The 22,071-nt window shown below is 54.7% G+C and overlaps 1 protein-coding gene across 1 annotated transcript; it reads right to left on the bottom strand.

Moving 5' to 3' along the window:
• Window positions 1-2,307: 2,307 nt before the first annotated feature.
• VEGFA (vascular endothelial growth factor A) lies at window positions 2,308-18,704 on the bottom strand (the record flags this gene model as incomplete). Its single annotated transcript, XM_010587424.3, has 8 exons — window positions 2,308-4,308; window positions 6,490-6,621; window positions 7,782-7,853; window positions 9,713-9,742; window positions 10,252-10,328; window positions 11,104-11,300; window positions 14,656-14,707; window positions 17,817-18,704. Coding segments are annotated over 8 exons (1,470 nt in total), but the record flags the coding sequence as incomplete, so codon positions are not given.
• Window positions 18,705-22,071: the final 3,367 nt, after the last annotated feature.

Below are 22,071 nucleotides of genomic sequence, written 5' to 3'. Positions count from 1 at the left end.
AAAAGAGAGTAAATTCTAGCACTGCGCTGTCCAATACAGGAGCCACTAGCCACATGTGGCTATCAAGCACTCGAAATGTGGCCACTTCCAACTAAGATGTGCAATAAGTACAAAACACAGACCAGAATCATACACCAGGAATGTAAAGTTTCTTAGTAGTAATTTTTATATTGATTACATATTGAACTGATATTTCAGATGTTAAATAAAATATATCACTAAAATAGTTTTAATTCATTTCACCTGTTTCTACTTTTTTCAGATATGGCTCCTAGAAAATTTTAAATTTCCTATGTGGCTCATAGTTTATGTCTATTGAACATCACTGTTCTAGAATATTTAGAAGAGTGGCATGTGCTATGGGAAAAAAAGAATGGATCATGAAAAGGAGGATCCTGAGTTCAGAGTGAGGGACATCAATTGGTGGACCTCACTGGGAAAGTGCTATCTGATCAAGACTTGCAAGTGAGGGAGCCACATGTGCATGCCTGGGGGAAAGAGTGTTCCAGGGAGAGGGAACAGCCAGTGCAAAGGTCCTGAGGCAGGAACACGCCCAGTACATCTGAGGAGCAGAGAAGCCAGTGCGGCTGAAGCCGAGTGACCAAGGGGAGTTGGAAGCCATTGAGGTCAGAAAGGTAGAAGCAGCCCAGATGCGATAGGACCGTTTAAGGCCATTGTACAGACTTTGGCTTTTACTCTGAGTAAGAGTCTTTGGAGGGTTTTAAGCCAAGAGGTGACATGAGTTGCCTCGTGTTTTAACAGGCTCACTCTGGTTGTTGTATAAGAATCGACTAAAGAGAGGTGAGAGAAGACTCCAGAAGGCCAGTTTGGAGGCTTCTACAAATACACAGGTGGGGACAACAAGGGCATCTGCCTCACATGGTTGGTGTGCAGATTCTCTGAGTTAACAAGACCTGGCACACGGTAAGTTATTGGAAGACGAGCACTTGCTAGAGCAAAAGCTCCATGAGAGCAGGGGCTTGCCTCTTGTCTTCCCCAGAGTGTAGACCAAAGTCTGTGTGCAGGCCAGGAGAGGCAGAGAATTCCCTCCCTAACAGTTGCTGAAGCCGCCAAAGAGCCCTTCTTCCCAGCCCCTCTAGACATCTCCCTGGAGGACCACAACAGCCTCCAACCTGGCTGCCCTGCCTCCTGCTTGCATCCTTTGAAAAGCATATCTGACTGCAGCACTCCCTACTTAAAACCCCTCAGCTGCTGCTCATCTCTGACAGGTCCTAGGCTCTTGGCACCTATTGCAGGCTTCCGGTGAGCTAATCCCTGCCTATCTCTCCAGCCTCAACCCCCTCACCCACTCCTCATCTGAGTTCCACTTCCACGCCTTCACTCACACCATCCCTTCTGCCTGGTATGCCTTCCTAAACCCTTGCATCTGCCCCTCCATGTCCTGCCTCTCTTCTCCTACCCACCCTTTAAGGGACAGCTTAGAGGTTATATCTTGAGAAGATCCCAGACTCCACCACTCCCAACATGATCCCCACCCCAAGCTGGATTAGATGCCCCCATCATATGTTAGGTGTTTTTCCATTTTACCACCTGTCATGGATTTATAGTTCTTTCTGTGTCTCCCCACCCATTCACCCCACCAGACCCTTGAAGGGTGGAATTGTGTCTTATTCAGAACAGCTTCTGTGCCTAGCACAAAGGCTGGCCCAATAAGCATGGCTTGAAGGAATAAACAATTGGAGGAAGGGTACTTAGAAACATAAATGCCAAAGACACAGACAGCTTCCATCTCACCCCAGACCAGGACAGGAAAGGAGGGATTATGCAGTAAGGTGGGCAGGTCAGAGCTGTGGATCTCTCTTTCAGAAGTTCAAGGAACCCCAAGACTCACCACGTAAAACTAAGTTTCCCCTGGGGTCACAGTCCCCCACCAGCATACCCTACCTATTCCTAAGCCTATTGCAACCTACAAGGCCCCACAGCCAAACCCAGCCCTCTCTTGTCCCCTGGGCAGCAAGCTCAGAGACATGGGCAGCAACTTCCTTGATTGCTGGAAAGAGGCCTGGATCATGTGGTTCCTGAAGGCAGTTTTATTCAAAGGCCCACCCATACCCAGAGCTTCCCTTCTATATTAAGGCAGGGGGTGGACAGGTTCCTCCCAGGTCCAGCCCAGCCAGAAATGGAAAGACTAACCCCAGTATAATGAGATGGGTCACCCCATATCCTAAACACCTGGAACACCACTCCCAGACCAAAGACAAATCCCAGATTTCCCAAGGGAGGAGTAAAAGAGGGTGGGAGGAAGGCTGGAACAAGGATTCAATGAGGAGGAGAAACAGGAGGAGATTTGAGATCAGAATTAAAATCTTTAATACAAAACGCTTTTTTTTAAGATATATCTGTATTTCTTGTTGTTTAAAAATAAATATGTACTACGGAATATCTCGAAAAACTGCACTAGAGACAAAGACGAGATGTTAATATCTTTTTCCCCACAATTATTACGGACAAACAGTAGCACCAATAAATAAATGATACAAATATTAAAATTAAAAAAGGAGAGAGATTTAGTATGTAGAATTCTCTATTTTTGTTTTGTTTTTACATATAAAAAACAGAATAGCGATGTCTATTTTATCAGAATCACATATATACATAAACATATATATATATGTATATATATACAAAGTAGCCAAATATATATATAGTATGTAGATGTATATTGAAACCTTATTTCAAAGGAATGTGTGGTGGGGAGCCGGGGAACTGAGAAGGGCAGAGCTGAGTGTTAGCAAAATTAAATATCTGTTCAGGACATGCTAGTAGTGACTGTCGCCGATCAGGGAGAGATTGGAAACATGAATTTCATACACAAAAACCGGTACAAATAAGAGAGAGCAAAAGAGAGCGAGAGAGATACATCTCATAAATAGTTGAAATTAAATATTAACCAAGAATACTGAAAAAAACCCTACTCTTTAATTAAATTAACTGTTTTAATTTCTAATTAAAAAGGGATATTATTAAATAAGTACCATATATAAAACACTTTCTCTTTTCTCTGCCTCCGTGATGGGCTCGTGGATCCTCCCCTGTCTCTCTCTCTGTGCCGCGGGAAGGGACGGGTCAGGAGGCTGAGGAGGGTCAACCACTCACACACTCAGCCAGGACTCCTGGGGGGACACAGCTAGTGGTTTTAATGGTCTGAGGACAGCAGGCCCTCCTGGGCTGCACCCCGGGATGTGGAGCAGGGAGAGGCCCAAGACACGAGGCTGAGGCCTTTCCCTCTGAGGATGAGGGTGGGCTCCCAGGAGGAGGGGCTGATAGGGGGCTGCTCCTCCTCCCACCAACGTCTCTCTTCTCTTTGCCAGGACATCTGTCAGTGGCCTCCTGGGCATCTCAGATGCAGGTGAGAGTAGGTCTTCACCCAGGTGAAGGCTCCTGAATCTTCCAGGCAGTAGCCTTGAGGGCAAGATGCCCACGCAAGGTATGGAGGGGATCCCCAAAGCACAGCAATGTCCTGAGGTTCCCCCAACTCCTGGTCAGAAGCCAGCATCCTCATCCCTGTACCTGTCGTCTGTCTTTCTGTCCATTTGACTCAGGGTAGCGGCTCGGAGCCAGGGCTGGGTTTGTCAGTGTTCCCAAAAGCGGGCCAAATTTGCCCCCGTGCCCTGGCCATGCATGTTTCCAGGCAGAGAGGGGGGCCCTGGCCTCCCAAAGAGGGATTAAAAAGGTCACGCCAGAGTCTCTCCTCCCATCCTCTTCCCTGTCGGGATCTGGGTGGGGACGCTGTCTTCCCCACTCAAGTCCACAGCAGTCAAATACATCCAGTGAAGACACCAATAACGTTAGCAATGTTAATTTAAAAAGAGAATATATATATTTTATAAATGTATAAAATATATATATTTATTTTATATATATGTATCTATACATATATATATGTGTGTATATATATATGTATGTATGTATGTGGGTGTGTCTACAGGAATCCCAGAAATAAACTCTCTACTCTTCCGGGCTCGGTGATTTAGCAGCAAAAAAAAAAAAACAAAAAAACAAAAAATGGCGATCCAATTCCAAGAGGGACCGTGCTTGGTCACCCGCCCGGGAATGCTTCTGCCGGAGTCTTGCCCTCCGGACCCAAAGTGCTCTGCGCAGTCTCCTCTTCCTTCATTTCAGGTTTCTGGATTAAGGATTGTTTTGTCGATGGTGAGGGTGGTGCGGCGGCAGCTGCGTGGTTTCTGGGGCGTTCTGTATCAGTCTTTCCAGGTGAGAGGTGTGGTTCCCGAAACCCTGAGAGAGGCTCCCTCCTCTAGCCCAGCTCACCGCCTCGGCTTGTCACATCTGCCAGGGGTGGGAAACAGAGGCTGGGGGTTAGAGCCGGTGAGGAGGCCTGGTGGGGCAAGCAGCCCCCCTTTTCATGCTGGGTCCCTGCAGCCCTCTGGCACGGAGGTGCAGAGACAACAGGCAAGGTGTGGCGCTGTCCTTGGGGAGACCCAAGTCTGAGGAATCTGAGCAGCAGCTATTCTCAGGGGCTCCCAATCTGATTGGAAGCCACAGCACCTGCCCTCTACAGTTTACAATCTCGTTGAGACAAGAAGACAAGAACATGAAACATTTTACAGAGCGACAAATCAGCAAGTACCAACGAGCAGTCCCTACTTGACGTTTTACAGCTAAGGGGTAGTCAGGGTTGGACGGAGGATGGAGGCCATGGGAAAAGGCTCCCTGCACAAGTTTTCTGGAGCAGCTAGCTGCAGGGGAGGGGCTGCACTGGGCAAGCAAGGAATGAACACGTGATGGTACCCAAGGCAGGGGGAGGCAGAGGGGCCTGGGGCCCTAGGAAGGCGAGGGGCACATCTCCCTCCCCGTGCCCTCCCCCTGCCTCTCTCTTGAGTTAGTGGCAGGAGCAGACCCCAGGTGGCAGGCTGCCTTTCCTTTTTAACACGCTGTTGATTTTAGGGTGGGGAGAGTCAATTTGGTGGCTAGGAGCAGAGGGGCTCTCTCCAATAACTTTCTCATGGTGCCTTTGCCCCTGGGCTAATCGTCTCTGGCCCTCCCTGCTGGGAGAAGGAGGCAGGACAGGCCCTGCCCTTCAGGACAGCCTGGGAATGGGGACTCTGAGCTTTCGATTTGGGGAAATGAAATTCCCAGATACAGCCAGATTAGGGATCGGGGGAGCACTTTGGCAGCTGAGGTAACTTCAGTTAGCTCCCAGATCACTTCAGCCATCCCCTATCCCAGAGAACCTCTCTACAGAATAATCATCACGAAACCCCAAAAGTCAAGTCTCTTATCTTCCCTGGTTCCCCTTGGGGTGTGGAGACCCCCTGATCCAGCCCTGGAGTTTTGCAGAGTTCCCTGGCCCTCAGCACTAATACACTTCCAATCTTCACATAGCACCAAGACAGACCAGCAACCCAGGCATGGTCCCCTGAGCAACGGTAAGCCACAAGAACATTGGCTGGGGAGGGGGTGGGTAGCCGCTCTCCAGGAGCTTTGTTAATGGAGTGTCTGGGCTAGCTAAGAGTACCCTGGCTCTGCCTGGGGTCGGAGGGGGTCCCATAAAAGCCCCTCCACCCTAGGTGAAGCCGACCCTGGCCCAGAGGATAGGCCAGTCCAGGCATAAAATGATTGCTAGCCACCTACCCTGGACTTGTGCTCCTGACCTCAGCCTGTGAACTTGGTCATGTACTCGTTCATGCATTCGACACTGCCTTGATCGCCACTGTGGATAAGGTATAGTCACAAAGAGGAATATGCCAGGCCCAGCCATAAGGAGCTCATAAGCTAATGTTAGGACAGTGGGTCTGGCCCCTTGCCCCACTCACCTGGGAGCATTTGGAAATGTGTGGGGCTGTTTGGGGTTGTTTATCACAACTGGTAGAGGACTAAAAGTATCTAGTGTCCCTGGATGCTAAATCTTCTACAACAAATAGGCAGAACTTCTCACCCTAAACCAAGAGCCAAGGCCCTTACCCTCAGGGAACACCCAGTCTGAGGGGGGAGGCTCAACCTTTACCCCCGTGGAGAAACACTGAGGGGAGTAGGAGCCCACCCTTGCAGACTTCAGAGGGCTATGGCCAGGCCGCTTTGTAAACTGTAGCATTCCACACACCTGGAAGGGCTCCCAGTATTAGTAGCGGAAGTAATAATCACAACATCAGGACCAACAGCCACCACAAGTAGTAGGACCACGGGACACAACACACAGCTGGCGTCCACACCACCACATGAAGCCACATCAGCCTATCCACTCAGGCAACCAGGGCAACCTCTGAACAGGCACCGCCAGGCCAGACCAGAGCCCACTGCCTACCACAGGGGCCTTGCAAGCAAGAGAAGGTAAGCAGTCATCAGGCAGGCACCTAGAAGACAAGCAAGCGGCTGGCCCTTCTCAGGGGCACATGCTTTCTCTCTCTCTCTCTCTCTCTCTCTCAATCTCTCTCTCCATCTCTGCGTGAGGTCCCTCTCTGACTCGATCACTCGTCCTCTGGGAACCAACCTGGTCCTCTGGGAACCAACCTGCAAGTACGTTCGTTTAACTCAAGCTGCCTCGCCTTGCAACGCGAGTCTGTGTTTTTGCAGGAACATTTACACGTCTGCGGATCTTGTACAAACAAATGCTTTCTCCGCTCTGAGCAAGGCCCACAGGGACTGCAAAAAGGCAAAAGGAAAGATATCTAAGCTAGAGCGTCAGCAGAGAAAGAGAAAAAAAAACCACCATGCAACATCCCCTAACATGTCCACAGCTGCACCCCCACCCGGCTCATTGGCCCACATGCCCTTCTGCGCCCTGGAAGGCTCTGAGCACTACAGCAGAAGACAGAGAGCGGCGAGAGAGGCAGCATTGGCTAGGAGGCCTGCCCGCAGGGAGAAGCGGGCATAGACGGGCAGAGATGCAGGGAGAAGGCTGCCAGAAGGGGCAGTGCTGTGTCCCATGGACACTGGGGAAATCCTGGGCCACAGGGCCCCAACTGCTGCCACCCCCAAAAGAGCACACCTTAACTCTTTACCTGTTGGGGACAGCAATTGGGGGCCACTGAAGTCACCAGAGGCCACCTTCTCACTGCATGAGGCTCATGCTCAGGCCCCTCCACGAAAGGTGGGCATGATGGGAGGCCAAGCCCTGAGGCAGTATCCACAGGCCAGGCCACTACTGGCCAAGAGCCCAGGGCAGGGCCCACCACAGCCTGCAGCACAGGGAAGAGCTGCCCTACAGCGAGGGTTCTGTGGTGCCATGGATTGAGTTGGAATGGGTAGCTCCCCTCCAGAGGCCCTAAATCCATGAGAAGCTGAGGTGCCACCCCCAAATGAGGACGGGCCTCCATGATGGTGCTTGACCCCGTCAACCTCCTCCTTCAGCCAACAACAAGCTGCCTCACGCTCATTCACACCCCTTCCTCACACAACACCTGCCTTCCCCAGCCCCCTCAGCTTCCAGACAAGTGCAGAAGTCTAGAGCAATGGAAACCAGTTGGGTGATCAGGCACCTGTGCCCAACACCCATGCCAACATGGGCCCACCACCAGTACCCAGTGGGTGAGAGAAAGTCAGTGCCCAGCCAAGCCAGAGTTCCCTCCTTGAATCCTCCAGGCCCACTCTACCCACACATCCACCAACCCCAACCCTGGACCAGCAAGGCCACCACCACATCTACCCATTGGTACCAATTAGTGGAGTGAGAGTGAGAGAGAGAGACACTGGGGCCAGGAGGGAGGAAAGAGGCAGGGTTACGGGATACTAAAGGCAGGAGTTTGATTGGGGGCCGGGGAGGCGCCAGGGAATTAGTTAGACAATAGTGGGCACCAACGTACACTCTCCAGGATTTATACCGGGATTTCTTGCGCTTTCGTTTTTGCCCCTTCCCCTTGCCTCGAACTGATTTTCTGGAAAATAAAAAACAGATACAGACAAAGAGACAGCGAGGGGGAAGGGAAGAGGAAAAGAAGTAGTAGGGAGGACAAGGTGGGAAAACCAAAACAAACTATGTAGGACAGGCTCCCTGGAGCGAGGCGTAGGGGGAAGGGGCTCCAGGAGATAGCTTGCACACATGCACCCAGTGTCTCCTCCTCCTCCTCATTCTGGCCACCTGGGGTGGCAAACTCAGCCCCAGGCAAGTCTTTAGGTAGGAAACAGAGACTGGATAGAGGGCACAGGGCCAGAGGGCCTCCCTGTTCATGGTGGGTGCTGGCCCTAAGCACAGGGCCAAGCTCCAAGGGCAGGCTTTTCCCCAGCAACCCTGGACGAGTTTGGCCTAAAGGCTAAGGGGCTATGGGAAGTAGGCTAGAGTATGGGGAGGTCAGAGACCTGACTTGACATTGTGGGAAGGGACCACGCTTTGGACACCTTCTGCCTCCATTTCCAAGTGCAACAGCAAGGAGTCCCTCCAGGGCCCTGCTTCTGGGAATCATAGTATGGGGGAACAGCTACACTGGCACAAGACCAAGGGCGGCATATGAAAGGCACCAGCCTGTCCAGTCATAACTTGGGCTGGAGAGGTGCGGCTGGGTGTCGTCAGAGCCCCAGGCAGGCAGTAGGGTGGGGTTGGAGTGGGGGAGGCGTGGGAAGGAGGGGCCTGGACATCACTTGGCAGAAAGTTCTCTCCCCAGCCTGTCAAAGCCTGCTGCACCATCTCGCCAGACTCTCTTCCGAGCCCAGGCGAGCCCCCTGCTCTCCCTGTGGGCAAAGCAAGAGTTTGGGGAACAGGCAAGGGGGGCAGGCTGTAGCCTGTTCCCCTCAAGGGAAAGAGAACTCCCCATATCTGCTGGCCTGAGAGAGAAGGCAACACAGAATGTTTGCCAACAGGTGGAGAAATGAGGAGGGAGGCAAGAAGGGTCCCAGGAGAGGGGCATGTCTAGTGACCCCTCAGAAGGAGCTGGAAGGGGGGGATCTTCACTCACATACACACACTCACACACATACACACCTCTCTCTCTCTCTCTGAGCCAGTTCTCCCAAATCATATCTCTGATAGCCCACAGTGATCCTGGAAGTTAAAGACTTAGGCAAGGGGCAAGAGGTTGAGGCCTGTGGGGCCCTCAATGTCACCACAGTGTTGGGGGGAGACAGGGTAATAGGGAAGATGGGGAGGAGGGAAGGGCATATAGGTGCTCTCTCTCTGTCTCTTTTTCACTGTAAGCTCGTCCTTGATGCTAGCTGCTCCTCTGTCTTGAAGGCTCATTGCCCCTCAAGCCCTGCCCCCATCCCATCCTCACCTGACCTTCAGTTGCTGAGCATTAGAAAATTGCCTCAGAAAATGACCAACATTCAACTCTTTCTCCTGCCAGCCCCACGCCTGCAGGAGGGCATGCACCGGGAACACATCCCAGCTGGCTGACGGTATCGCCACAGTAGCCACCGTAAAAGGCTGTCTCCTCGGGCACACAAAAGCTGGTCTCTCTGCCACCCCGCTCCCTCTCCCCACTGTGGGGGGCCCTAGAGCAGGCCGGGGAGCCAGTGTTCACACTGCCCTCCAACACACCAAAACAGTAAATCCTGGCCATGAATGACCTTGAGGCCTGGCAGGCATCATCTCTCTCGCAGGAAGCTCCAGGCTGGGTTTTCTCACTCGCCCTAGAGCCATATTCCTGGAGTTTGCTCCATCCCACTGCTGTCACCACAATCCCCATAAGACCAATTTCCTGACCCCGTGAGGCCAACAGACCCCCAACAGAGGAAGCCAAGAGTCTCAAACCAAGGCAACAGGCCAAGGAGATAGAGATGTGCTAAAGTCATGTCCACTTACTTTTCTTGTCTTGCTTTTTCTTTCTTTGGTCTGCGGTGGATGGGGGAAAAGAACAAAATAGAGACAGGAGTTAAGATGGTGATGATAACAATGATAATAATTATTGTTGTTGTTAGCTACGGCTGAGTCAGCCCCTGACACAGTGACCCTGTGTTACAGAGTAGAACTGCTCCATGGGGTTTTCTTGGCTGTAATCTTTATGGTAGCAGTTCACCAGGCCTTTCTTCCACGGAGCCACTGGGTGGGTTCAAACTGCCAGCCCTTAGGTTAGCAGCTGATCACAAACTTAATGTAATGTTTATGGCGTACCAGCACTGTATTTAAGCCCTGTACGTATAATAACTCACTTAATCCTGGTAACAATGTTATACGGTATATACTATTATTGTGCCCACTTTACAGATGTGGAAACTGAGACACAGTGAAGTAAACTCCCAAGGTAGAAATGGACTAACAAGCAGGAGGTGCTTAACCCCAGCACAGAGCAGGCACCTCGCAGCCGTTTGCTTGTGCACATGAACCCAGGTCTCCAGCCTCACCTGCATTCACATTTGCTGTGCTGTAGGAAGCTCATCTCTCCTATGTGCTGGCCTTGGTGAGGTTTAATCCGCATAATCTGGGGGGAAGGAAGCAGATCACAGAGGTCAGTGACCCAGCCAGCCATACCCAGATGGGACGCCCCCAGGGCTCCTGCCACTCAGCACCCAGGGGTTCTATAGAGCAGGGATGAGTTGTGGAGATAGAGGGGACCAGGGGCTCTACCTGGGAAGAGCCTCAGGCCCACCCCAACTCACCCAACCCTGCTGACCTCAGGGAGCCCCTGCTCCTCTTGAGAGCTGAGGTGACTACAAGGGTTGGCCAGGCTGGGAATTCGAGTCCTGTTTCTCACCACTTCCCGTCCCTTCCCCTCCTTTCATCTCCATGAGGCCTCACCCTGACCCCTAGTAGCTACCAACAGCCACCGCTTCCCTGGTGTCTCAGACCTCCCTCCTGCCCTATCAAGGCTAAGAAATGCCCTGTCACCAGGCTACACCAAAAGACTGGCTCGCCTAGCTTCCTGAACAGACCACCCAAGGAAGGAGGGCCCTCAGGAACCCCTGTCGTAGGTGCTAGCCCCATCCTGAGCCCAGGGGGTAAAGGCCAGGGAGCAGTAGGTGATCAGGGATTGCTGGGAACATGGGCAATGCAGGCATCTTCTTCTCCAAAGAGGGTCCAGAGCAAGATACCCATCCCACCTCTCCAGACCCACTCAGAGGTGGGAGCTAGGCAAGGTAAGTCTGGTTCCTCCTTTCAAGAGCTTCCCAGGAAAGGACCTGGGACCAGCTGCTCCCAAAGTCTAATGCCTGTCCCACCCCCATGCCCTCCCCATCCCACTCCCCAAAGGTGCCCACCTGCATAGTGATGTTGAAGTCCTGAGTGGGCACGCACTCTAGGCCTTCATCGTTGCAGCAGCCCCCACACCGCATCAGGGGCACACAGGACGGCTTGAAGATGTACTCGATCTCATCAGGATACTCCTGGAAGATGTCCACCAGGGTCTCAATTGGACGGCAGTAGCTGCGTTGGTAGACGTCCATGAACTTCACCACTGCACAAGAGCGGATAACACATGAGCCCAGAGGGTCACATAGGAGATGGCCCGCCCCCACCACCACCCAGCTCTGTAAAACCACTCTTCAGGGCTTCTGTGAGAGGTGTCCACTACCAGGCAAGCCCTTCCAAAAACCTACCTCGAGTCCTTCCTGCTATGGCTGAAGCCCCTTCCTAAGTATTCCACCATCAACACTCTTTATTTTTATTGCAAAATTCACAGGATGCCATCAGGTTCCAAGGGAACAGCCTGCCACATCTGATCACCCTGCCTCACCATGACAGCTAAGCCAATTCCTGGTTCAACCATGATGCCGGGCCAGAGTATGAGTGTGGGCATACCTGCTGGGGGTGGGGAGGTACTAAGAACCCTGCCATGTGCTATATGTGGTTTCCTTTAAAGGAGCAACTGCCGACTTTGCCGGTCTGTTCCATTTCCCTACAACCTCCCAACAGCCACTGTCATGGCATTATCCAAACCAACAGCCATTTACTGAGAACGCAGTATGAGCTGAGTGCCGAGTACAGCATTTCATACACATCTTCTCACAACTCCCCCTACAGGTGCTACTAGGTACTGTTATGGACCCTCGCTTTACGAATGGGGAATTGGAGGCTCAAAGAGGCTAAGTAACTTGCCCCAAGGCCACACTGCTACTCAGTGATGGAGTTCAAATCGGAACGGACATCAAAGTCTTCCCAAGCCAAGATCATCCAAAGACAGAGGGGCAGCTTCAGGGGGCATTTTGCCACCTGCCAGACCCTCTCCCTGGACATCGGTTCAGGAGGTAGTGGGCCTCAGCATAGAGGCTGGGTTTACCTGGAATTGGCAGGTGGCAGTGGGCGGGCACCCAAGCCCTGCCTGCCACCGATAACCCCGCCCAAAGGGCAAACCGCTTGCATCATGGAAAACACGGCATTGCCACTGCAGCCACAGAGTGTTTCTAGAAGCTGATCTGGAGGGAGACCAGGGTAAAGACAGCTTCCCAGGCTGGCCACAGAGCCTGGGGTGCATCAGAGCATGAAGGGGTAATTCTGGGCCACAGGGGCAGGGCCCATGAGAATAACTAAATGCAAGACTGAGGAATGACTTCTCTAAACACACCCCCACCACCATCACCACCACACAGCAATCCTGGCTCTGAAATGCATTTCCCCAACACAGGAGGGAAGACAATGAATCCAGAGGTCTGGACTCTTTCCATGCCTTGGTGTGACCTTGGGCCAGTCCCTCCCGTCCCTCAGCCATCCAACTCGCCACTCCAAAACAGGGCTGGACTGATCACTAAAGTCACCGAAATGGAAGTTGAAATGAGGTTGTTTGTCTTCCACTTCCTAGCCCCAAGAACGGGTGCTCATTTCTTAGCCCAGGTAATAAAAAGTTTAGAATTTCACTAAGGCTTCTTAAGTGTCTACCCCATAGATTGCCCTTCCCCAGAGACCATAGCTGAGTCTTCCTGTGCTCCTACCTCCACAGTTTGCTTTCCAGAAAGGAAAAGGAAGATGAGACCAGGGGTGTGTCTACAGATAAGGTACGGTGATAAACCCAGAGGTGTGAAAACAGAAAGGCGAACAGTGTGAGAATCCAAACCAGTCCCTGGCCTTGTCTGAGACCTCTACTTGCCCTATCCGGACAGTGGGCACAGAATCTTAATCCCAAAGAATTAAGGTAAAGAGTCACTGAAAAAGCAAACGAGACGGGGCTCTGAAGAAGTCATTTTTTTAAGCCAAGTCTATACCAAAAATGATGACTAATCAAGAATTCTTGAACTGACACTTCATTGTGGTTGAGGACAGAGGTGGCCTGCACTTTGGGGCCACAAAGCCCTACCCAGGAAGGGATGACAAGTCTGGCCTGGGCGATGGCAGTTGGTAGCTGAAGGTACAAAGACTTGGGTTGGGCATTCCTTCAAAAAACTTCTCCCTGGCAACTCCAAGGACAGTGGAAGATGGAGGGGTGGGAGTGGAGGTGGGGGTAATATCACCAACACCCTTTGTACCCCCAGCCACTGCCTCCAAGGAAAGCTGTCCTTCTTTTGCACAGGTCACGTACACACATACACTCCAACATGAGGCTTTCGTGGTTTTCCTTATTTATCACAGACAACCTTTTCTCCAGCAAACAAAGACCATTTGTCTTGCCTCTCCCATACCACAGAGACCACTGGGAAGCTGAGGGGGTTCGTGGCGCACTGTGGGGGCAGGGGTGGTGTCTGTCAGTGGCACAGGCCATACAGTGGGGTAGGGAAGCCAGGCCAGGACCCTGGAAGGTGCTTCCGGGTGGGGAAGAAGACAGAACCGGTTGGGCACCACCAAGATCCGGGGTAAAACACTGCCCCTGGCTGAGACCCCAGGCCACACTGGATTTGGCTCAGGGAAACTGGCCTGGAGGAAGACCCTGGGGGTCTTCCCTCTTGAGAGGGCAGAGCTAGAGGAGTGGACTTCAGGCAACTCTCCCCCAGGCTAGAACCACATTCAGTGGCGGGGAGAGCCAGGGTGTCCCCAGAGAAAAGGGTGGATCCCACACTCCACACCGCAGGGGAACAAAAGACAGGCAGCAGTGGGGGCTGGGCTGGGGGCGGGGCATCTAGGAGCTACAGCCAGCCCTCTGCTGGCCCAGGAGGGAAGTTCACAGCACCCAAACCTACTCCACATGGGCAGGCGGGCGGGGCAGAGGGTTTCTCCACCCCAAGGGGATGCAAGGAGCCCTGGTGGTTATGACTTCTGCTGCAAACCAAAAAGGTTGGCAGTTCAAATCCACCAGCTATTTCTTGGAAACCCTATGGGGTAGTTCTCTGCCCTATAGGGTCACTATGAGTTGGAATCAACTCAATGACAAATGACTTGGTTTGTTTGTTTTTAAGGGAATGCAAACTGGGTGGGGGGCGGGGAGGTATGGGGGAAGTCCTGTTAGGCTGGGCTGTGCTCTTCCAGCTCACACACAGCCAGCCCCCACCACGCAGAACCCACAGGTGGGCATGGCTGTGTAGGAAGTGATGGGAATGTCTATTCCCCCCGCAACCACCGCCCCAGAGCAGAGAAGTGGCACTTCCTAGACTTCTGGGATCCTAGAACACTCTCCTTCTTTCTAGTCTGTGCTCACAGCTCCCTCTCCAAATAAAATTTTACTGGAAAGGAAAAAGGCAACAAGTTCTATTTCTAGCATAGGGCGGGGCTGAAAAGGAGAGAGAGTCAAGGAAGGGTTAATTTCAGGGTATCCACCTCCTTTACTTGATCCCTCCATTCCTGTGTCCCTTCCCCTTCCCTACATAGGCCTGAAGAGAAGGAACTGGGCTTCCCTACCCATCCCCTGGGGAGACAGGGGACCCCATCCAAGACCCAGGGGGACTCACCTTCATGGGATTTCGGCTCTCCTCCTTCTGCGGTGGGTGCAGCCTGGGACCACTGAGGACACAAGAGCAAGGCATGGGCAGGGGCAGGGGGCAGGGGCACAGAGGCCCAGCCACCAGCCCATCCTCCCTCCTGCTTCCCTCCCAGCCACAGCCTCTGGCTTCTTCAAGGCTTCCAGTCACAGGGCAAAGCCAGGGGCTCCTTGCAGGCACACAGCATGCCCACCACTCCTGGCCTGATCCAATTCTGAATCCAAGGAAGTTAAAGACTAACCAGATATTGGGGGGTGGGGAACTCAAAATCTAGGAGAAAAACACCCTTCCCCTTCCCCACATTTCCTGCTCTTCGCTCTCACTGTCCCACTGCTGTGCTGAGAAAAGGGAATACCCTCAGCCTCCTCATTGCCTGGTCCAAAGCCATGGGTAAGTATTAAGGTCAAATAGGAGGACAAGTTTGGACTGGGGCAGGAAGGAAGGACTGGGGGCGAGAAAAACAACATGGTGACCTTCTCCTGCTGACATGACAAATACCAGGGTGAGCTGGTGTTGGGGAGGGAGGGGGGTGCAGAAGACCGAAGGGCATCAACCACCCTCCCCCATCCAAACTTTTCCAGTCCGCAGGAGCAATGCATACCCACAGGTTGCCTAGAGTGTAAAAACCTGAGAGGAAACCCTGGGCTAAGGGGGAACTCCATTCTCTCCCCCTGCACAAATTTCCCCAGAGCCTGGCTATATTTCAAAGCCTCCCCAACTTTCCACTCCCACCTTGTTCCTGGTTTCTTCTCCCTTCCAGAGTGAGAGGGTCCCAATCCCCTCTCACCTGGGCACCTTCCTCAAATGAACCCAGGGAAGCCTTTTATGCCTTTCCACTGCCCAGCCCCTAGGGGGCCCCCTGCCCTGCCTAAGCCTGAGGCCTCCCCCACCTCTCTCCACCCCCACTGGATCATTCCTCCCCTCCCCAGAAGCAGTGAAGGTCAACAAGCCCAGCCATGTGAAGCTGACAGCACCAAGCAGGCAAAGGCTTCTTCCAGCCCTTCCAGAGGGTCTCCAGTTCTCACTAACTCTCCACCCTAGCTGCTCCACTTGTGGAGCAAATTCCAGGCTGCAGGCCTGCTCTCTAGTCCCCCGAACTCCAGACCCTGAAGACAGGGAGTCCCACTTGGCTCTCTCCTTCCCACACCCCAATGCACCCCAGAACCCCAGCCTTGCCCCCAGGGAAGGCCCCTCTCAAAGGAAGATAACAGTTCCCAGGCTCCCAGCAGGACAGCCTCCCAACTGCAGCTCCCTCAAGGAGCCCCCTCCCACCTCTGCCTCTCACCCATCCCACAACACCCCCTGGCTTCCCCCTGCCAACTTCTCCCAACACTCTTGACTCCTCCTGGGTTCCAAGGAGGAAAGAGGACAGAAACTTCACACTCCCCTCCAAGGCCAGGGGGCACTAGGAAGGGTGGTTCTGGGCGGGGAGGGGCCAGGTGCCCTTCTCTGGGGGCCTCTGAAGGTCACACTGTGGCCAAGCAGCCACTCCTCCTCCCGGAGGCCTGGAGCCAAGGCCTTTGTGCCAGGGTCTGAGGAACTCCGGGTGGCAGCAGGGACCCTTGCCCATTTCCTTCCTTCTGCCTTCTCTCCAAAGGGACTTTGTGGCTGCCGGAGGGTGTAAAGGAAGAGAGGAAGGGGGCGCCCTGGGTGGCTTTGAGAAGCAAGTTGGGTGGGCAAGTTTGGAGTTCCACAAACCACCTGCTCCAGCTCCAGCTCTCTGCTCCAACGCCCCACTCCACCGGGACAAAGTGTGTGTGGCAGGCTCTAGGGCTAGATGGCAGTCCTCTTTTCCTCCTGGGTTACCACAGGGATTTGGGGGAGGGGATGCCCAAGACTGTGGAAGGCCAAGGTTCCCTTTCAGAAAAGGTAGAGGTGGGGAGCAGGAGCCCCTTCCGAAGGTTCAGGGAAGGCTATTCCCAAGCCGCCGGTTTCAATGTAAAGTGTAATAGTGACACTCCTTAAACCTTCCCTTTGGCCACCCCCAAAAAGGCTAACCGCAGCTCCACTCGGAAGCGTGTGGGGGCGGGGGGGTGGGAAGCAGACTGTCACCAGGTCGTGACTTTAGGTAGAGTCTCAACAAAACACCGCCCCGGGTGGGCTCCGGTTCCTGGCTTCAGACTGTGATCGTTCTTTCCCCGAACTCTCGGGCAAGAGAGGGGCCGGACAGGGGCTTCTGGGGGGTGAGGGGGAGGGAAAAATTAAAAAATAAAGGGGTGGCAGGGGTTTCTCTCCACTCGAGGGAGGCAATGGGGAAAGGGTGAAGGGGCGTTCGGGAATTCCTCCCGAGCCCAGAAGGTGAGAAGGGACTGGGACTGCGGGCACGGGTAGGTCCTCAGGTCCCCGGGCTGGGGCTACCTCGAGAGGTCACCTTCCCGCGTAGGGCCGACGGGGGGAGGGGCGCCGCTCGCCGCCCGGGGCTCTCTGCTCCGGCCGCCGCGGCTCCGGGAACACGCGGCCGGCCAAGCCCGGGCTGATGTAATCGGCTCCGCGCCGCGCGCGCCCGGCCGGGCGGGGGAGGGCGGGCACCGAGCGGGACGCGAGCGGGGACGGGCGGGGTGGCGCGGCGCAGGTGGCCCTGCGTGGTGGGGGGGGGTCCCCGCTGCAACCCATCCCAAAACTTTTCCCAAACTCGCGGCAAGGGCCGAAGAAGTCAAGCAGCGGTGACAGCGAACCCCCTCTCTGGCCTGCGCCCTCCCCCCTCCACGCTCTCTGCCCTTCTTAGTCCAAGGTCCGAGCACCCCCTCCCCGCTGGGCTCCGGCTCCCGCCCCCGCTGCCCGGACTTCCAGTTCGTCCGGGACCAGCAGCTGGGAGCAAACTTCAGCCGCCGGCGGCAGCGCAAGCCCAGCCCCCTCCACCTCCTCCCGCCCTCCGCTGGTCGGCCCAGATCGTACGTGCTGTGACTGTGGTGGGTGGGCAGGGCCCGCGTGGGCGGCGAGACTCTACCCTGGTGCCCTCCCACCTAGCTCGAGCCCCCCTATACGTACGACGATCGAGGGGGATGCCGCGCGCCCGGTGCCCATGGAGCCATGTGGGGCACGGATCCCCCACGCGCGCGCTCGCACGCACGTCCTCAGTCGGGAGAGGCGCTCGCAGCGGCCCGCGGCGCCAGGCAGGAACAGCCGCTTACCTTGGCATGGTGGAGGTAGAGCAGCAAGGCAAGGCTCCAATGCACCCAGGAGAGCAGAAAGTTCATGGTTTCGGAGGCCCGACCGGGGCCGGCGCGGCTCGCGCTCCCTCTCCTGATCGGGCTGCGGGGCGGCCCGCTCTCCTCGGCGCCTCGGCGGGCTCCTCTTCCTCCTGGAGCCAAGGCCCTGGCACCGGCCTGGGGAGCACGCGCGGCTGGGGCACTGTCTTCGCACACGACCGCCTCACCCGTCCATGAGCCCGGCTTCCGAGCGCCGAGCCGCCGCGGCCCCCTCTCCTCCTCCTCCTCTTCCTTCTCCTCTTCCTCCTCCCCCTCCTCCGGCTGCGGCTCCTCCCGGCCGGAGCTAGCACTTCTCCCGGCTCCGCTCGGCTCCGCTCCCCCGACGCGGACCACGGCTCCTCCCGAGCGAGAACAGCCCAGAAGTTGGACGAAAAGTTTCAGTGCATCACCGCGAGCCCCGACCCCCTCCACCCCGCCTCCGGGCGCGGGATCCGGCTCCTGCCCGCGGCTCGCCGCCGCGTCCACCGTCTGCCGCCGGCCAGAGAGGAGGTGGGCGCTGGGGCGGGGGGCGGTGTCTGTCAGTCTGTCCGTCAGCGCTGCTGGTCCGATGCGGGATCCGAAGGGGGAGGGCTCACGCCGCGCTCCGGCGGTCACCCCCAAAAGCAGGTCACTCACTTTGCTCCGTGCCTCTCGTAGCTCGCTTGTTCGTGCGCTCTGACCCCGTCTCTCTCTCTTCTTCGACTTCTCTCTGGCGTTCTTGCTACCTCTGTTCTCTCTCTGATGGTTTCCAAAATCCGAAGTGATCTGGGGGAGTAGAGGAGCAACCCCCCCAAACCGTTGGCCCGATTTAAGTGGGGAGTGGGAAGCAAAAATAAATTAAAACGGGAAAAAATACAGTTTTAAAAATGTTTAAGAAAAAAGCAAGGGGGTAAACCCCAAATAAACGAATATCAAATTTCAGTGCGGAGGCCCCTGCCCGGTGACCTCGCGGGTCCGTCCGCTTCGCAGCCGCGTCTCCAGACCGAGCGCCGCAACTGCCGCCTTGCAGCCCCGCGGCCCCAACCCTCTGCGCTCCTCACCTCTATCAGCCGACTAAAAAAAAAAAAAGCGTGGCTCCGCCCTCCTGGGTCCCCGCCCCGGCCCGCCCTGGTGGGCGGAGACAGCTCCCGCCCCGCCCCCCTTGCCTCCAGCCCCTCCGGCCTCAGGCGCTAGAAACAAGCTGCCGAGGCTCGCCCTTCCCCCGGGGACACCAAGCGAAGCCAGGGTCCCCCGCCCACCCCAGTGAAGGGAAAGCACGATCTCCCACCAAAGTTCATAGCCTGAAAATTACCCATCTGCCCCCCAAAATTCTGCCCAAAGACACACATTCTCCCGGGGCAGTCGGGAGGAGGGAGCAAGAAAGTGAGGTTATGTGCGGACAGGGCCGGAGATCTCATTCTCTCTTAGCTGTGAACACTGGAGGGGGGACCGACAGGGACCGGTGGGGAGAGGGATAGAGATCTAATTGGAATCCTGGAGTGACCCCTGGCCTTCCCTCCCCTCCAACACCCTCATCCCCTACACACACACACACACACACACACCCTCACATTGACACTCACACCCGTTCTCTCACGCAGACGCAGCACTCCCAAGTTCACCCAGCTAGCTGTAAGCGCTTCCCTGTGGTGGCCGAGCGCCCCCTAGTGACTACCGTCTGAACACCTCAGCTCTGGCTCGAGGGTCTTGCGAGGAAGGTGGGGGGAGCTTACTGCTGACCGCCGCCCATTTCTGACCTCCCACATCGTGGCATTCCTCGAATGATCCCATTCACCGAGAGCCCGGTGCTGGGCGCAGGGGGCACCATGTGTTCCCTCAGGACAATGTGCCCATCTGGAACCCTTATCTGGCCTACAGACTTCCGAGTGAGCTGTGGCCAACCTGCTGGGATGACTGGGGTCCTTCCAGAAGTGTCAGGGAGGCTTCCCTGGAAGAAGGATTTGGCGCCAAGTTTGTTGAACCGAGAGCAAGAAGACGTGTCTTTCCAGGGTTAGTCAGTGGCCCCATGGGGGAAGAGGACCTGATGGAGCCCACGTATGCACTGTGGAGTCTGGCAGAGCCCAAAGGGAGAGGCAGCTGGGCAGACAGAGGCCCTTGTTCCTGCTGCCCCCTCTCCCCAGATGTTGCCAGGAAACTGAGGCCAGGGGCCTGGTGGGGGCAGATGGAGGCGGGGGCCTGAGTGATGATTCAAACCTACCCACCAACACTAAGGAACGTCTGTAGGCCAGCTGCCCAGAGCTCCCACCAGGCTGGGGGCCAAGGCTTCTTTCTATCAGCCCCAGGCTCTCAGCTAACCTTCTGAACAGAATTGGAGGGTTCTTCTCAGCCCCCCTATTCTCCCAGGATCCCTTGGCTGCTTCCCCCAGCTCAAATCCTCTCCCCTGTCATTCCCCCAATTTCTTACCTTCTTTCAAATCCCGGTTCTTCTCCAAACCCCCAACTCCCCATGTTTTCTTCCCTCAGTGCTCCCCAAGGCCCCCCACCCCACCCTTGCATGTAGGGACCAGCCTGGGAAAACTCCTGGTTGGGCTTTAGCCCAGTTGCTCCCAGGGTCCCCCAGGGTCTAAAGGGGGACTCTGATACCTGTGGGAAGAGTGGGACCAACCAGGCTCATTATCCAGCCAGATCCGACCAGGGCCTGGTCTGGGGCTGATGTAGCCACTTCGAAGGGAAGTAGGCTGAGAATAGGAATGCAGCAACTTCCCTGAATTTGACCAAAATGATCCAAGGAGGTTACTCTCCCAGCCCCCTGCCTCAGCATAAAGTTACCCCTTGGTACCCCAATTCTGTAAAAAAAAAACCTGTTGCCATCTACAGGGGTGCTATTCTGAGGCCCTTGTGATGAATGGGGCTGGCTCCAACCCACCCCATCCCACCCTTCCCATCATGTATCCCTCCAATCCCATCTCACCACCTGGCAGGTCCCCAACAGCTGGGGACAAGGTCTTTTTACAGCTAGTAAATGTATATTGCCTGGCTCAGTGTCCCCTCCCAGGCAGGCCTCCTCACTCAGCCAGGGCTCCATGCTTCAAGCTATCAAGTGAAAGTAGGACAGAAACCACCAGACTTCATCCTCGTCCAATTGAGTCTGCCTCTAGCACCCCTAAGCACAAGGTGTGAACACCTTGAAAGGGGTTCCCCACCCTCAAGTGGGGCAGGCCTAGCTCAGGACAGAGGCTCCAAGTACCGAGGGCTCCCTCTGGCCTCCTCCCCTGCATCCCTTCTCATCTTCTCACCTCAGCCTGCCTCAACCCCTAGAGACGCAATGGGCTTGAAGAGCAGGTCTTAGTAACCAAAAGCCAAACCAAACCAACTGCCATCAAGTCGATTCCAACCCATAGCGACCCTATAGGACAGAGTAGAACTGCCCCATAGAGTTTCCAAGGAGTGCCTGGCAGATTTGAACTGCCAACCTCTAGGTCTTAGTCTTAGTAAAAAAAAAAAATAGTAAAGGACCCCGAAATTGGGAGGAGGCTGGAGGAGTTCTGAGGAGGGGCAAAAGAGAAGGAAAATGCCAGCCATCAACCAATACTTCATAGCCCCGGGGCTCTCCTCCCCCTGACCCAACCATACCCTGTGGTTGTAATCAGCAAGATTTGTTACAACAACCTCTTTGAGGTTCCCTCCATAGGGCCTGCACAGGGAACCAGGGGAGTGAAGGAGCAGACTTCTCAGAATACAGACGCAGGACCTGGCCTGAGGAATTTTTGAGCACTCTTCACTAGTGGGGATGAGCTTTCCACCTCCAGTCTTCAGACAGCTTCAGGATACAACCTAGGGTGACTCAGAGAAGGCTTTGACTCAAGACCCTATCCCCCAACGTGGTATCACCAGCCTTCACGATAACATACTATCATGGACCCAGCCAAGGCCCACACTACCATCAAACTGAAATCCCTACTCACCAGAATCTTCGAAAAAGGAAACAAGAAGTACATAGAACAAGAAATGCCAAACAACAATCATAAAACAGGAAAAATCAGAAAAAGTTTCCAAGCTCTCACAGAATTCAGAGCCGTGGAGGGTGGATGAACCCCTGAAACTATTGCCTTGAGAAAATCTTTAAACCTTAAACCAAAAATATCCCCTGAACTCATGCTAAAACCAAACAACACTTTAACTAGTAAAAAAGTCTGCCTTGACCATTATGCTCTTTTACAAACTATCAATATGGAATCAAAGTGATAACAGCAACTCA

This window comes from Loxodonta africana, chromosome 1 (genome assembly GCF_030014295.1).
Source record: "Loxodonta africana isolate mLoxAfr1 chromosome 1, mLoxAfr1.hap2, whole genome shotgun sequence".
NCBI lineage: Eukaryota > Metazoa > Chordata > Mammalia > Proboscidea > Elephantidae > Loxodonta > Loxodonta africana.
Note: the sequence above shows the minus strand (reverse complement) of the source record. Positions and strands in the feature narration are given on the sequence as shown.